This window comes from Natator depressus, chromosome 13 (genome assembly GCF_965152275.1).
Source record: "Natator depressus isolate rNatDep1 chromosome 13, rNatDep2.hap1, whole genome shotgun sequence".
NCBI classification, from domain to species: Eukaryota; Metazoa; Chordata; order Testudines; family Cheloniidae; genus Natator; species Natator depressus.
Window position 1 is genome coordinate 4023488 of NC_134246.1, and position 17642 is coordinate 4041129.

The 17642-nt window shown below is 42.8% G+C and overlaps 1 protein-coding gene across 6 annotated transcripts in view; it reads left to right on the forward strand.

Annotated features, from left to right (window-relative positions):
• The window catches only part of RTEL1 (regulator of telomere elongation helicase 1), a 119761-nt gene that overhangs the window by 25361 nt on the left and 76758 nt on the right, over positions 1 to 17642 (forward strand). For 5 of the 6 annotated variants that reach the window (XM_074970368.1, XM_074970370.1, XM_074970365.1 and 2 more), the window contains exons 15-18: positions 6586 to 6660; positions 8898 to 8979; positions 13240 to 13372; positions 14716 to 14829. In XM_074970368.1, coding sequence (XP_074826469.1) covers positions 6586 to 6660; positions 8898 to 8979; positions 13240 to 13372; positions 14716 to 14829 — 404 coding nt within the window. The remainder of the gene's footprint in view (positions 1 to 6585; positions 6661 to 8897; positions 8980 to 13239; positions 13373 to 14715; positions 14830 to 17642) is intronic. The other variant, XM_074970369.1, reaches the window with a different exon arrangement.

The following is a 17642-nucleotide window of genomic DNA, read 5'->3' on the forward strand; positions in this document are numbered from 1 at the left end:
GCTGTTCTGGTTAGTTTTCTCTATTGAGGAATTGCTTCTACTTATGTAATTCAGTGGGGCATATGGAATATGGGTGAGAATCTACTTAAAAACATCTAAATCGACACTATTCTAAATTTCCTTTGCATACAGAGAATAGTCTCTAAAGGAAACCTCTTTGTGAGTTTCATTTCTCAACTTCCAGGACCAGATTTTCTTGGCATCTTGTGGACTGAAAGTTCATTTACAGGAAATACAGAATTGATTTGTGGCATTCAGAAGCCAGCTATAAAAGAGTTAGGCAGCTGTGTACTTCTGATATATGACATAGTAGGAAATAAAGGAAAGTAAAAATCCGTTGATATTTCTCTGCACTAAGATGAGATGGGGAGAGGTAATCTTAAACATTCATATATATATATATATAAACATCCCTTTTAGAGGTGTCAGATTAAAGTATGGTTCAGTTGTTTCTAACCTCCACCAGGAGGAGCTGGATCTCTGAGTTGTGCAAATAGCATGTTCAGCCAGCAGTATTTGATTAGAAGAGAGACTCCCACGAAAGAGTAAGCTGCAGTTGGGGGGGGAAATGTAGATAATCTTAACACTGTTCTTTTGATTTATTTATTGAATGTAAGGAACTTTTAAAATAGAACAGCTATACAATGTTTTACAGCTACAGCTCAATAATACATCAAAAGAACATGGCTGAGTACACTGCACTAGCAATCTCCCTCCTGTTGCAGGACTAGAAAATATAAATATAAATATGTCTTTGAGGAAGGAAGTAGTTGCAAAGAGCTTAGAGGATACTGTGGATTGGTGAACTGAAATTCATTTCCTAGCTGACCTCTGAATTTGGCCAACATTCTTGTTCTGAGCTGTACCGACAAAGTACACAATGAAGTTTGGAGAGCTGAGAGGTCCAACTGAATAGCATCATAACTGTAATGTTTTAATTTTGGAACGGTTGCTGACATTTCAGATGGTGTCACTTTGTTTCCAGACTTCGATGATTTCACGGCAGTCTCCTCGGTTGAATCACTGTATGTCAAATTTAATTGGAACTTTCCCTGAAAGCTGATAGTGTAATTTGACTGAGCATTCTCCCAACTTTTCCTTTTCCTTTTGGATCAAAACAGATTTTCCTCTGGCCTTTCATAGAGAGGTGGTGGTAATCCCTATAAAGATTTGTATACGTGTCTTGCTGCTTCGTTCTTGCTTGTTGCTCTATTGTTTAATATATAGAAATCATTGATAAATTCAGTGTAAACATTTGGACTGGTAGAGATTCAAGAAATAAATTCAGATTGATGAGTGACACTTAAACTAAATGAAAAATCGATGAAACCAGTGACCCTGTATAGTCAGTAGTTGGCCTACTCCCACCTTCCACTCCAATGACCCTAAGGACTGCTGTAGTTGGTTGAGACCCCCCTGACTCCCTCCATTCACTGTAGCTCTATGGACTTTCCCTAGTGGCTAGTAGTCCCGTCCCCCCCGCGCCCCAGCAGTTAACTTTCATTCTTTTTACTCAGAAGGCATGAGCCACACAGACTTTTTCCTGGGAGAAGATGCTGCTTGTAAGCGTAAACTAAATTGTAGGAAGAGCAAAAGGGCCAGAAATACTAGTAAAGACAGGCAGGAGGGGGATAGTATTTCTGGCACTTTTGCTATGTCAGAGGGGAGTAGCATGGGGGACAACAGAAACATTTAACAAATTCTATGAAATTCATTTTATCTGAAAACTGAACTGGTAACTGTATGCACTGCTCTGCATTTTGTAACAGCATACCACTCTTCTTATGTGCTTTTTAATTACCAAAGCACCTTAATATGTTAACAGCCTTCTAATTCAAATGGCCTCCCCTGTATTTTCTGTCTGTCTATATAGTACCAGAGTTAATTTTTTTTTTTTTTTTCTAAATCTGGGGAGGACAATATATGTCAGTCTGCAGTCTCCCTTCTTGCCAAAGACTTTATATGCTGTTACTTACTCTCATCTTTACTGGGAATAATGTTACACTTTGTAGGCTCCAGCATTCCCTATAATTACACCAGAAACTGTGCTCTTAAACTTCTTGTTCAGTGGCACACACCATCAGGGGCTTGTTCACCTGCACATCTACCAATGTGATATATGCCATCATGTGCTAGCAATGCTCCTCTGCTATGTACATTGGCCAAACTGGACAGTTTCTACGCAAAAGAATAAATGGACACAGATCTGACATCAAGAATTATAGCATTCAGAACCAGTAGGAGAACACTTCAATCTCCCTGGACACTCACACAGACTTAAAAGTGACAATTCTTCAACAAAAAAACTTCAAAAACAGACTCCAGTGAGAAACTGCAGAACTGGAATTCATTTGCAAACTGGACACCATCAAATTAGTCCTGAATAAAGACTGGGAGTGGATGGGTCACTACAAAAACTAATTTCCCCCTGCTGATACTCACACCTTTTTGTCAGCTGTTTTGAAATGGGCCACCTTGATTACATTGGCCTCATTAGCACTACAAAAGTGATTTCCTCCCCTTCTTGTCAACTGTTGAGAATAGCTCACTTCCATCTTAATTGAATTGGCTAGTTAGCACTGACCCCCCACTTGGTAAGGCAACTCCCATCTTTTCATATACTGTGTATTTATACCTCCCTACTGTATTTTCCACTCCATGCATCTGAAGAAGTGGGTTTTAGCCCACGAAAGCTTATGCCCAAATAAATTTGTTAGTTTCTAAGGAGCCACAAGGACTCCTCGTTTTTGCTGATACAGACTAACACGCTACCTCTCTGAAACCTGAAATGTTGCTGTTTCCAAGTGATGTACCTGAAATGCATTTTGTCACCTGTCCTTGGATCATTTGGCAGCATTCAACTAGTTAATGTGTCTTCACTTCACTGGTGATTCTTGGAAACATAAGTGGGAATAGTGAATTTCCCAATAACTGTTTGTTAGTTTTTCCATCAAGAATTGCATGCTTTGGCAGCTGAATAAACTCTCCCCCTTCTTCTAGAGTTGGAATTTGGCAGGAAGGGGTGATCTTGTTTTCTATTCTGTATTTTTCTAAGAAAAAAGAACTAGCTTCGTACAACAGAATAGGCAGCTCATTCATCACAGTATCTTTCCTCCCTCTTCCACCAATTGATTCCCCTCTTACCCTAAAAGGAATTAGCTTTTCCTCCTCCCAGCAGCCATTGTTTACTGGTCCGGCTGCGGTCAGCTGTGCTGCCAGAAAAAAAATCTCTAAAAGCACATTACAGAAAATGCTCCCCCTGGAGGTCACTTGAAAGAGCGGAATTAATGTATTAACCCTTCCTCTTGCATGGCAAAGATCAGAACAGTGGTTCTCAACCTGCTGGCCACTTGCAGCCCTATCAGCACACAGCTGTGGCCCATGTGACATCCTGAGGGCCATACAGGTAATATATATATTGTGTGGATGCGGCCCACATAACAGAGAGAGAGCTGCATATGTGGCCCACAATGGGTTGAGAACCACTGGATCAGACATAGAGCTGTATTCTGATCAGTCTGCCAGCTCCAGGCCATCAACACCTTAAACAACTTCTATCTGTACAACCAGATTTGGGATCAAAGTAGTGTCACACTGAGCTTCGGGTCAAGTGCTGTTTTGAAACTTAGAACCCTGCTAAGTTGGATGTGTGGCATGAACGTGTCTTGGTTTTGGTCAGCAGCACGAGCTCAATGCCTCCTCAGCAGATGAATCAGGCTGCCTTTCAGACAGCAGTAGTGGGTCTCATTCCTAACAGTCAATCTATTTGGGAACACACAGTTCAGAAGCTCAGTACAAAGAGGAGGTTTAGTGGGGAATCTGTGGGATTTATCATGTCAAGTTTTACCCACGTCAAAAGTGCACCAGTACCTTTGGGTTGAAATGAGCCTGTTAGGCAAGTGCCACCTCATCCAGAATTTACTCAATTTTGAGCACCTTAGAACCTTTCTTTGCTGCTACTCATCTACTCCATAGGAGTTGCTACTAACTCTCAATGTACCCAGCTGCTCCTCTCATGTCTGGTGAGATGGGCACTCCTAAATTCTGGAAGCTCTAAAAGTGAGGCATTTGAATTCTGGTCCCTCAGATCACTGGGCCAATAGAAGGTTGGTTTGTAAAGCTGAGCTGTTCATGCATTCATGTGTGTGAAATGTGCCCAGCTGTGTAAAGGTTGTTGTATTTCTATATAGATTCAATAGATATCATGTGTATGCTCTGATATAACGGTAGCACTTTATATCCATCTGTCTCAGTGATTTATAAAGGAAGGCACGTATCATTATCCCCATGTGGGGAAGATAAGGCACAGAGGTTGAATTGCTTGCCCAGTGTCCTACAGCAATTGAGTGGTAGAACCAGCAATAGAAGCTGGGATTCCTGACTCAGTTCAGACCCCTATTCTCTTGGCCTCACTGCTTCCTTGTCATATGACCCTGTTTTCAGAGCTATAACTTTTCAATTTATCATGTGTTTGTTTTTGTTAGGGGAAAAAAAAAAAAGTTTTTAAAGACATTTGCTAAAACCCCTTTTGGCCACACTAAGGTTAATTTTCATTGGTTACGCTTTCCAGGAATGCTGCTTTTATTTTTTCTTCACTATTGTAGGAAACGCCTTCCTTTTACTGTGAACTGTATTCTCATGAGCACTGTTAATGCCTTTTAAATGTCTCCAGAAACTTGGCTTACAAAATTACACAGTTATTCACCAGTGTTTATAACAAGCTATTTTTATTGAACTGATGCTGACCATCTATTTGAATTTTCAATCCCATATGTTTAATAAAAGCATTGTCATTTAATAAAATACATGAAACACAGGAAGAGTGGAGATGCACAGTCCTTTCAGAGCAGAGCTGATACTTCTATTAGTTTTGCATGTGGCATTTAGAGACTATGCTGGGTGCTGTGCAAATGGAGAGGTGGAAATAGGTTTGACAGCAGCATTTATTTTGCTTTTTTCTGAAAAGCGAATTGTTAGGGCAGTATGTCGTGGCTGAAATTTTAAGCACAAGTCAGGAAATTCAAAGGGATTTTTCTCAAAGCAGCTGTAGCCTACATCGTTGCCGGATTGTGTATTTGTAGAGTGTTTCTACTCCTCATAAAATTAATCAAAATCATATTCAATTGTGTATAACGTAGAATCGTAGAAATGTAGGACTGGAAGGGACCTCCATAGGTCACCTAGTCCAGTCCCCTGCACTGATGCAGGACTAAATATTATCTAGACCTTACACATGCACTGTTACTAGTGTTGCTTGCATAAATTTGGAATTTGTTCACACAGATGGCTCACTAGTTCGGTAACTATCCATTTGTGCTTGCAAATATGTGTTTTGTGTACTCTGGTGCTGTAATTCTGTTCGTAAAAATAGACACAATGGTGAAAGGTTTCAGAGTAACAGCCGTGTTAGTCTGTATTCGTAAAAAGAAAAAGAAAAGGAGTACTTGTGGCACCTTAGAGACTAACCAGTTTATTTGAGCATGAGCTTTCGTGAGCTACAGCTCAGTTCATCGGATGCATAGCATATCGTGGAAACTGCAGAAGACATTATATACACACAGAGACCATGAAACAAAACTTCCTCCCACCCCACTGTCCTGCTGCTAACAGCTTATCTAAAGTGATCATCAAGGAAGGCCATTTCCAGCACAAATCCAGGTTTTCTCACCCTTCCCCCCCCCCCCCCCCACACACACAGACACACATACAAACTCACTCTCCTGCTGGTAATAGCCCATCCCTCTTTGAAACCTCTCTTTATAATGCGCATGATAATCAAGGTGGGTCATTTCCAGCACTAATGGTGGTGAGAAAACCTGGATTAGTGCTGGAAATGACCCACCTTGATTATCATGCGCATTATAAAGAGAGGTTTCAAAGAGGGATGGGCTATTACCAGCAGGAGAGTGAGTTTGTATGTGTGTCTGTGTGTGGGGGGGGGGGGGGGAAGGGTGAGAAAACCTGGATTTGTGCTGGAAATGGCCTTCCTTGATGATCACTTTAGATAAGCTGTTAGCAGCAGGACAGTGGGGTGGGAGGAAGTTTTGTTTCATGGTCTCTGTGTGTATATAATGTCTTCTGCAGTTTCCACGATATGCTATGCATCCGATGAAGTGAGCTGTAGCTCACGAAAGCTCATGCTCAAATAAACTGGTTAGTCTCTAAGGTGCCACAAGTACTCCTTTTCTTTTTCTTTTTACAATGGTGAAAGTATCTTTGACAGTCAGGACAAATTTGTTTAAATACTAGCAAATCCTTTTAGATTCTGGTTATACATTTTAATACTTATTTTTCCCTTCTACTTAATAGTGTCACAGGTACTTTCAACTCACAGTGAAGTCCATATGGGAACCTAAAAATATGCTAGAATTTAAACATATTTGTCCTGATTGTCAAAGATATTTTCACCATTGCGTCTTATTTTTTTTAACAGAATTACAGCACCTGAGTATAAAAAACAAATACTGAAAGATATATTTTAAAGTTATTGCAGCAGCAATCATTTTGCATAATTGTTTGACACATTACTGATTTTGCTGGAGGCATCTGTTAAAATTTTCTGTGCTTTATCCATCTGTTTCTTAGATTGTTTTTAACATTGATCCTCCAGAAGGCACATCCAGCTCCATGCCAGTTCAGTCAATATCCAAGTATTATAAGGTATGGGATGCTTGATGTGTTTTGGCACTTTCTCTTCCTTTCTGGTGTTTCATGAATGGGCTGTTGTAGTCAAGAGCAGATAGTGCAGAAATCAGTGGGAGTGGGCAGTGTAACATCAAAGTATGTTGTTGAATTCCAGGAGATGAGGATGTATAAATCCTACAGGCGGGAGCCAAGGGGATTTCAAGTCTTCGAGTACTGCTTGAGATTAGAATCCATTGCTCAAGTTCCAGGAAGAAGGGAACATCTGATTTTTTAGCTCTTAAATTTCTCCTAAGAACCTAGGAAGCAGGAAGATGCTGCAATTGTGAGTTATGGGAAAACTTTGATGCCACATGTTTTTGTTCAAGAATTAGGCCAGGTCTACGCTATGGGTGCTACAGCGGCACAGCTGCAGCACCATAGCTATGCTGCTGTAGCATCATAGTGTAGATGCTTCCTGCATTGATGGAAGGCTGTTTTTTTAAATTGCGTAGGAACTCCACCTCCCTGGGCCGCAGTAGCTAGGTCAGCAGGAGCATTCTTCCATCAACCTAGCTGCATCTAAAGCAGGGGTTAGGACAGCACAGCTGCAGTGCTCAGGGATCTGAATTTTTTACATCCTCGAGTGCCATAGCTATGTTGAACTAACTTTTAAGTATAGACTAGGCCTTAATATATTCCTACACTAATCTCTTGGGTAGCTCAAGTTTTGCAGCCCCACTTATAGTCCTCTGAATACCCTTTTTATTCACAAGGCCTAGAGTGGATTTCATCCTCTTCATTCCAGCATAGGGAGTCCATGCATCAAAGTGCATTTGCTTTGAAAACAGGACACTCCTCTTCCTTCATGTTTATCTACCAAGAGAGAGACATACTTCACCAGTAAAACTGTGTCAGATCCCCCCACACCCAAAAGAATTGGACATGTGCATGGAAAGGTTTGAAATGAACTGTCCTACACAGAGTTTGGGAAGTGCTAAACTTGATTCCCGTGACAAAGAACTGAATTAACTATTACACTATTTATTTTTCTTTTCCCATACGAAATACAGTAAAACCCCATCTATCAAAAGAGAGGAAGAGAATGTAATTTATTCTGATAAATGGAGATGGGATACACTTACCTTTCAATGCAATACCAAATGTTAGGACACCTCTTAATTTTGGATGAATGGGTATTTTTGAATGAGGGGTTTGCATAAACCTGGTTCCTACTGTATTTGGTAAATTGAATTGTGTGTTTAATCTTGGCAGATGCTCTGAAGGTATTTTGGAAAGGGTCTGATCCTTTGGAACATTAGATCTCATTTCTTTAGTCTTTGAGGATTGCAGACATCGACACTTAGCCTCCCTGTTGTCTGGCATCACTTTCTAATTGTAGCACGCAACTCCCAGACCTCTTTCCCACCTGCATTCTCTGTGCTACAGACCCCTTTTGGTAGAGAAATGTAGACATTAAAATGGTAAGGCTGTGGAAGAAATTCTAGCCCAGTAAACCTGCCCTCTTTTGGCTGATCTTAACCCTACCTTCTTGCATTTTTAACAGACCCCCCTCAATCCTTTCCTTCTCCAGAAAGAATGTCTGTCATTCATACTTTTAGCATCAATCACTTTCCCTGACAGTTTAGTCCATGGGTTTACCCCACATTTGAAATTATTCTACTGGTGTTCCTCCTTAACTCCAAACTGCTAATTTTTAGGTTGCCCTGTAGTTTTTGATCTCTTTACCTATGTGAACATTTTCTTTTGGCTTTTTCCTTTGCTTTTATCATTTTGAAATCATCTGAGGTAGGGTCACTTTTCACCTCAAATGAAGAAAAGCCAGTCTTTCCTCCTCAGAAATTTTATTCTCGAGACTTAATATTTTTGTTGCCCTATATACGCCATCTCCTTCGAATAATCTTCTCCTTGTAAGTCTGTACACTGCTTTCCAATGGGAGGTAACAAGAGCCATACTAAATAATTGTATTCTTTGCCTTTGCTTTATGCAACCCAGGAAATCCTGCTCTAACAAATTGGTTCAAAATGGCAATTTGGGTGGTGGTGTGTTCCTGTAGTTCTTGTTGGGTGGTTTTTTTGAGGGGGATGGGTGGGAGAGAAATGAGGAAAGGCAAATGCCAAACACTGTAAGCATTCTAAGAACTGCTGGTGAACCTCAATTATCCAGGGCTGGACCCAGGCTTATGGGGGTGCAGATATCTAATTTCTGCAGCAGTCTGTGGGAAGATGTTGTCATGTACCTATTTTTTCCACAGGTGCACATTCATATGGATACCAGTAATCAGAAAAAAACCCAGAGGACAGACCTGTGGAGTTCATCAGTAACAAAAAAAGAAGGTGCAGGAGTGGGCTGTGATGGGAGGTTAATACAAAAGCCGGTTAACGAGGCCTTCCCTGACTTAAATAAAATAAATACTGGAAACTGTCCGAGTGGTTGAAAATGCTAGTACAGCAAGTATTTCAGTCTGCAGTGTCTCACGTCACTCAACGGGGAGCTCTCTGGCAGGCTAGGAAGTGCCATCTCAGGGCTGTGCATGAAGCTCCACAAAGTCTTCCTTGAATGTAAAAACGGCTGTGCTGGGTGGGAAGGCAAAACAGAGTAGCTCCTTAGGGAACTTTGTGGGCTTGCCTGAACACAAATTGCACTGCTTTAACTGTATTAAATCAGTTAAATTGATATAACCCCTCTAGTGTGGACACAGTGAAATCACTTCAGAGGTGCTTAATACCAGTACACCTGTTCCTCTATAGGAAGGGAATAAGCTATACTGGCATAAAGCACTGTCCTTGCTAGAGGTTGAAAAGGTATAACTATTTTAAAAAATCAGCCCCTTAACTGAAATAGTTATACCCATACAAAACTGTGTTGACTAGCCCTAAGTGGAAAAAGTACCCATGGTGGTAGGGAGGAAATACTGAGATTTTGCTCTTGCCTTTAGTCTTCCTTGTTGCATGCTTTTCTGCTGTTAAAAGGTTGATTAAGACTGCAGCACTAGCTTTGTAAGACGTAACTTCAGGAGCCAATAAGGTGTGAGGTTAATTGGCTCCTTGGAATCTTTGCAAGCCAGTGCAGTTATTTGTCTTTTAACTGTCTTTGTAGCATAAACTGCTGCTCAATGAGCCTTGAAGGTTCTGAATTATAGTCACTGTCCTTCTGTGTAAAGCCTGGTATTAAACAACAGGTCAGGTAGAGTTGTGGTGTCTCTAAGTGGCAATGGAAGCACATTACTGGGGCATCGTCTGCATGGGCGCAAACACAGAGAACTGGGTTTGCAAGCTTACTGAGTGGACACATTTTTGATATAACAAATAGAAGGCAACACCTTGGCCTCCTTCTATGTAAAACTATTTCTAAGAATAAGTTATTGTTTATATAGAATATGTCTACACTCCAGTTAAAACCCCATAGCTGGCCCATGCCAGCTGACATGGAATTGGGCTAAGGGACTGTTTAATTGCACAGTAGATGTTACTGGGCTGCAGCCCGAATTCTGGGACCCTCACAGGGTCTTAGAGTCTGGGCTCCAGCCCAAGCCCAAATGTCTACACTGCAGTTACCAACAGCCCCTGAGCTGGAGCCCAAGTCAGCTGGCACAGGCTAGCTGCAGGTTTTTAATTGCAGGGGTAAAGTACCTATAAACGTTCTGAGTTGTTATCTCGGTAGAAACCTTTCAGTTCTGGCTGCAGCGCTGTAATGGGTTGTCTCATTCTAAGCCCCTATCGTCAGGCTCTTGCAATGTGCCAGAAAAATTACCCTTTGGAATTAAATCTCCCATGCTTATTTTACTAGAGGTGCCATGCCAGTTAGCAGCATCACAGTATCAATATGCTCTATGAGGTAACCCTATTGTGAGACCTCCATACTTAAGCACAACTGGGTGCTGTCATGGTGGAGCTTCAGCCTTAACTGTAAATTTTGAGCCTTTCATGATTAAATAGGGTTTTCTTCTGTTGTTGTTACTACCGCTCCTTATATCTTGTAGCTGGCACCATCTCCAGTATAACCCTGCTGCAGAACTAAACACAGAATTCAGAAGCCAAGTTTCTCTCTAAACTTAAGTCTTTCCCCCAAGCCACTAAACCAGCTCCAAGTTGGATTTAGTGAGGATATAATCTCCCTTTTAAAAAAAAAATTATATATATCTGTTAATCAGAGCAAACAAAACAGACCTTTTGACAATCTCTGGTTAGAGCATTAACGTTCAGAAGTTATGTTAGAGTCCCTGTATTTAAGTTTTCTACAAAAGATGGTACACCGTGCTAGAAGGAAATTATTTGGTTGTCTGGAGGCCTCTCTAAGGATACATCTGCGCTGAAATTGGAAAATGTAATGTCCAGCTTGAGGAAACATACCTGCACTAGCTGGATTAGGACTAGTGAGCTAAAACTAGAAGTGCAGCCTCAGTAGCCTGAGCCGTGGGAAGGGTAGCCGCACAAATACGTACCTAAGATCACAGATGGAAACGTACTCTGGGTAGCTAGCCTGTCCCCCCACTCTCTGCACAGCAGCTACACTATTTTTAGTGCACTGGCTTGATAAGTGCTAACACATCTTTCCTTGAGATGGAAATTACACTTCCATTTCCAGTGTAGACATGCATTAAGAGTTTCTTGTTTCGTTTGTCGGTATCTGGTTTCATAATTTTGGCACTTAACTACTGGAGGCTGTTTGTTTTTTCTAGGTAAAACTATTCATCTTGAGGCCAAAAAACAACTTATTTTTAGGAATATCAGTAGTCATAGCACTTCAGCTAATGTTTTTGGACTGCCTCTTCTAAGTATTTCAATGAAATAAATGTTGACTTTAGTGATGTCAGTTCTAAATGTTATCATGGTTCTCTTATAACTTGCATGTTTTGTTTTCTTCGGATATTGTGTAATCGTAGTTTTCTATTACGGGAATTCTCCTGAACAAACTTCATTGTGAGGGGTCGGGGGAGGGGAAGCAGAGCAAACTGGGCCATTTGTTTTGGTTTTGTTTTGTTTTTTTTACGTTGTTTGGGTGTTTTGTATACATCAGCCTTGCAAAATTGTCACGAAAATCTTCCACGGTTTACCAGGGACAAAATATTTTCTTTACCTCTCCTTCAAAACAAAAAAATTACTCATGACAAACTAGTTAGTAGACGTACAACATATACAAATCCTACAGATGGCAAAAATAGCCAAAAGCAAATATTTCCTCACATAAGTGCTGTAATGCTCCTGTTAGGATAGTCTGTAGGAGTACTGTCAGGTGCCTGAAAAGTGTCTCTTTGTCTCAGGTTTTATGGGGATCTGTCTTGGCTCAGCTCACTAAAAAGAGTTCAACACCTTGGGCTAAATTCTGGCTTTGGGCTACCCTTATGCTCAAAAAGTCACAGTTAGTTGAGGAACCACAGGCTGTAGCTGTTGTGGTCCAATCCTGGCTCCTCCAGAATCCATGGAATTGACACTCTGAAAGCCCCCTGCATGTTCGGAGACAGAGGATGTTTCAGGAATGGGCTTAAGAGTTGAAAGGGGGTGTGTCCTCTCTCTAAGCCTCCCTCTCTCACCCTCAGCATCCTCCTCACCTGGGATTACCTGTGCTCCTTGCGTGAGTGTGTCTGCTCACCTTGTGTGGGCAGACCCCCAGACCTATCCCGATACAGGTCCAATTAGAGAGTGCCTCCACCATGCTAATATGCACCAGTTTTGGTGTATAGTGAAGAGGTTTGCTCACAGTCAACATAAATCTCCAAGGATTTCAGTATCTCCTGGGTGTGTTTGCCCAAAGGGCTGTGTGTGGGAAGGAGTGCAGAGAATAAAACATAGGTTTAAAATAAGTTTCCCCCCTCTAATGATGGGTACTGAGTGACTCACTTGAGAAGCACAGCTTGATCAGGGTTGGAAGTTTTCAGTTAGCTCCCCTACAGATGTAGCAATTACTGTCTTTGGACCAGGAGGGCCTAATTTAAGATACGTGTAATGGGTGATGTATTTGGGCTTTTCAACGGTCTCAGGCCTTCCTTCAGTCACTCCTTATATTCAAAAGTGGTGGTCATTATATTCAAAAGTGATCTTGCATGCTGTTCGATCATGTTGCCAGGATGGATAAAAATACTCGAGCACACTGTGCTCTCACACCGTCCATCAATGTATGAAGGGGTGCACATCTTGGCTCTTCCTGATGCTGCCTGTGGGGATGCCCCAGAGATCCGTGGATTCATAGGATTGAGCCAGTTCTGGGAACTTCTCTATACATGGTGCCTGATGTGATGCCATCAACCTTGGTTCTCTGGCTCGCAGAATCGTCCTTAGTAGACTGTGTGTTTGATGAAGATGACAACAGTCTCTTGTTGAAATTAGAAACTACGGAAATTTGGGTGGGTGTTGACCTTTCAACCCTGCTTTGAATTGGCAGACTTAAGTTCAGAGACAAGCTGAAGCACAAACCCCAGGTCCAGACATCCCTAAACAGGTATGAAAGCTTAGCTCTAGGTTCTGGCTTTGTTGTTTGTTCCCATCTCCAGTTATAGAACCTCAAACTCTGGTTTGCACCACGCGCAAGTCAGACACATAGTTTTCACTGTATAGACAGATCTCAGTTCTTAGTGTTTTTTTTTCTATTTGATACAGGAAAGATCTTGAGCTACTGGTGTTTCAGCCCCGGGTACAGCATGCATGAGCTGGTCCGTCAGGGAGTCCGGACAATCATTCTCACTAGTGGGACCCTCTCCCCACTCTCCTCCTTCACCATGGAAATGCAGATGTAAGTTCATTTCTTTGTGTGCAAATAAAGTCATTAGATGGCATTATTTACTGTTTGTAAGGCCTGGTCTATACTGGGTGGTGGGGATCGATCTAAGTATTCACGTAGCTGAAGTCGACGTACTTAGATCTACTTAACCACGGTGTCTTCACTGCGGTAAATCGACGGCTGACGCTCTCTCGTCAACTCCGCCTGCGCCTCTAGCCCTGGTGGAGTACCGGAGTCGATGGGAGAGCACTTGGCGGTCAATTTATCGTGTCTAGACTAGATACGATAAATTGACCCCTACTGGATCGATCACTGCCCGTCGATCCAGCGGGTAATGTAGACAAGCCCTAAACCAATCTCACAGGACTTATCTCATGATTTTTGAATGCTTGGGGTTGGAAATGAAGTGATGGCTTAGAACTGGTATGAAGAGGATGCAAAGTAATGCATGTTGGAAAACGTAATCCCAACTATACATATAAAATGATGGGTCTAAATTAGCTGTTACCACTCAAGAAAGAGATCTTGGAGTCATTGTGGATAATTCTCTGAAAACATCCACTCAATGTGCAGCAGCAGTCAAAAAAGCGAACAGAATGTTGGGAATCATTAAGAAAGGGATAGATAATGAGACAGAAAATATCATATTGCCTCTATATAAATCCGTGGTATACCCACATCTTATATACTGCGTGCAGATGTGGTTGCCCCATCTCAAAAAAGATATATTGGAATTGGAAAAGGTTCAGAAAAAGGCAACAAAAATTAATAGGGGTATAGAACGGCTTCCATATGAAGAGAGAGTAATAAGACTGGGACTTTTCAGCTTGGAAAAGAGACGACTAAGGGGGGATATGATAGAGGTTTATAAAATCATGCCTGGTGAGGAGAAAGTAAATAAGGAAGTGTTATTTACTCCTTCTCATAACACAAGAACTAGGGGTCACCAAATGAAATTAATAGGCAGCAGGTTTAAAACAAACACAAGGAAGTTTTGGTTTTTTTTTCACACAACACACAGCCAACCTGTAGAACTCTTTTTACCAGAGGATGTTGTAAAGGCCAAGACTATAACAGGGTTCAAAAAAGAACTAGATAAATTCATAGAGGATAGGTCTATCAATGACTATTAGCCACGCTGGGCAGGGATGGTGTCCCTAGCTTCTGTTTGCCAGAAGCTGGTAATGGGCGACAGGGAATGGATCACTTGATGATTACCTGTTCTGTTCATTCCCTCTGGGGCACCCGGCATTGGCCACTGTTGGAAGACAGGATAATGGGCTAGATGGACCTTTGGTCTGACCCAGTATGGCCAGTCTTATGTTAGAGATCATCTCTCTCTCCTGTTTCCTCAGCCCTTTCCCCGTTTGCTTGGAAAATCCACATGTTATTGATAAACACCAGATCTGGGTGGGGATAATTCCCAAGGGACCAGATGGAGGTCTGCTCAGCTCTACCTATGAAAAAAGGTAATCAGCTCTTTCATTTAAATACTGCTGTGAAGTCTTGGGTATCAGTGTATCAGATTTTTGTTTAAAGGAGAGTGCTTATGGAAAAAGTCATCTGCAAAGTTCACTTCTTAGATCAACAGGTTTCTAATTAGTAACAGGAAGCAGTAGAAGGTGAGGTTATAGAGAAATGTTGTGCTGCTTCTACATTTCAGTTTGTGCTTAGCTAATCTGGAAAAAAGCAGAGAATTTCTATGCTGGGGAAAAAAGAAACATAAGTGCTGTTGCCTAGAAAAGTGAAGACCTGAAATTAAGGTTCCCCCTTTTGTTCTGTTTCTATTCTGTAATGTCATTTTTTGCTTAAAAACCTGTTTGTAGAACTTTAAGAAGTAGTTTCGTGCTTTGAGTGCTTTTGTATTTATCAGTTCTTTACAAGAAAGTTATTTACCTAGCAGAGTAGCACAGTTGTTTTGGCACCATTATATTCACCTCTGTGAATGGGTGTTTAAAGAGTTTCTGTTTAAAGAGTTCCTTTTGAAGTTTCTGGGGTGAGGGAGAAGTTTTTCTGCACATCATACATATTTTCCTATTTTAATTACCTTTCAAAAATATTCAAAGCAGTTATATCCTGATAATTTTTCATCCATTTTAAGTTCAACTTTATATATACATTCCCCTGGTTAAGACTGCTTTTGTTTGGGTTTAACCAGGGCAGATGTAGCCTTTTTAGTGATACTCAGTAAACCAAAACCACTACCCATCGAAGAGTTTTTACCATGTAAAAGGAGACGTGCCAGAGAGTCCATGAAGTTTGCTGTTGATTTTATCTGGAAGGCACTCAGATACTACAATGATGGGTGACAATATACGGTCCTATGATAGTGTATTGCTAGTCCAAGAAACTTAGTTGGCCTGCCATTTAAGTTTATTTTGATGTAAGATACCACTGAGTTTTTTCCTTTCCACAGTGTGTTGTGTGGAGTAAGTGAAGCATACAATGTAATTACCACGATTTCTCAAGGGTAATAGCATCAGAATTCGTAGATCTTGTAAAAATAGTTCGTTCAGTGCTTGGTCATGTCCATTCCAATCACGTGTGTGCACATGCACAATGGCTGGAAGATTTTTCCCTTAGCAGCATCCGTCAGGCCGGCCTGGGTGTCCCCTGGCGTCATGCCTTCATGGCGCTCAATATAGAGCCCTGCCGACCCGCCACCCCTTCAGTTCCTTCTTACCGCCAGTGACCATTGGCTGGAACTTTCCTTAGCCCTTGCTTAGCAAGCGCATTCTGTACTCGTATATAGTTACCTTAGTCTCGTCTTAGTATTAGAGTTCTTAGTAGATTTCCCCCGCACACCTACCTGGAGCCATATTATGTCACGGTCCCCAGGGTTTAAAAACTGTGTGGCCTGTGCGAAGTGCATGCCAAAGAGCGATCCACATTCATCATGGTTCTTAGGGGAGGTCCACCAAAAGGGCGCTGTAAGATCTGCCACGAGTTCTGCCCTAGAACTCTTAAAGAAAGGGAACAGCAGCTTAAGGTGATCCTCGTGGAGGCAGCCCTACGCCCCCACTCCGACCCAGGCTCAGGGGACCTGGCTCCCAACGCTTCGTCCTTGACGCGGAGTGCCCTGGCACCGTCGTCAAGCTCAGCACCGAGAAAGGACTCATCCCGAGACGCTCAGCACCAACAGGCACCTCACGAGGCCCAGCTGAAAGCAGGCAGCGATCCCACTCACCGGTGCCTCAGAAGAAAAAGAAGCCGGACAGCTGCACTCCTCCGGCTAAATCCAGAGATGTGAGACCCCAGATGGGCCACAGCTCCGGATCCCCTGCTGAGGCCATGTCGACTCCTGCCCAAGTGAGGCAGCTGAGTCTGGCCCCCCCTCGGTCGCAGCTATAGCTCCCTTCAATGCCAGAAGCTTACTAAGCCGCTCGGGACCCCCTGCACCTTATGGCACTGTTCTCGCCCCCCCCCCCCCCCCCCAGGAGAAAAGAACCTTCAGCAGTGGCAGACCCGTCCCGCGATGCAGTCAAGAGGGAAGCTGGCTATGATTTTGAGGTGCTCCCCCTCTCCATGCCCCTCGCCGCCAGCTCACTCAGACAGAGAGCCTACCTGCTCCCCAAGCTCTTGACACTTAAGGCACTGAGGCTCGGCTCCCCCATGGTCTTCAGTCTCGGAGACCTCGGAGTCAGAGTCCGACTCCTATTGCTCCAGGAAAAGCAGGAGCCACAGACAGAGGTCCGTGAGAGACTGGAGGGAGCCCCAGGCATGGCCTCCGCAGTGGCAGAACCCACCTCAGTGGCCCTTCTGGACCCCCTGGGCCTTTCACCAAGTACAGGGAGGAACCCAAGGTCACCGCTCCGCAACTTCTTCTGTGGCCTCAGCCACCATTGTCCCGCCATCGGCTACGCATCTGCCCTCGGTGCGTGCCCAAAGTGCAACGCCTCTGACAGCAGCACCAACCTTGGCAGCGTCCTTGCGCCCATCTTCCACACTGGCACTGTTGTCGACGTCGGCTGTGACGCAGACACTGACTGCCCCAGTGCTGATGACCAGGGAAGAGTATAAAAATGTTGCTCGGGCATGTAGGAATGAAATCAGGAGGGCCAAATCGCACCTGGAGCTGCAGCTAGCAAGAGACGTTAAGAGTAACAAGAAGGGTTTCTTCAGGTATGTTGGCAACAAGAAGAAAGCCAAGGAAAGTGTGGGCCCCTTACTGAATGAGGGAGGCAACCCAGTGACAGAGGATGTGGAAAAAGCTAATGTACTCAATGCTTTTTTTGCCTCTGTCTTCACGAACAAGGTCAGCTCCCAGACTGCTGCGCTGGGC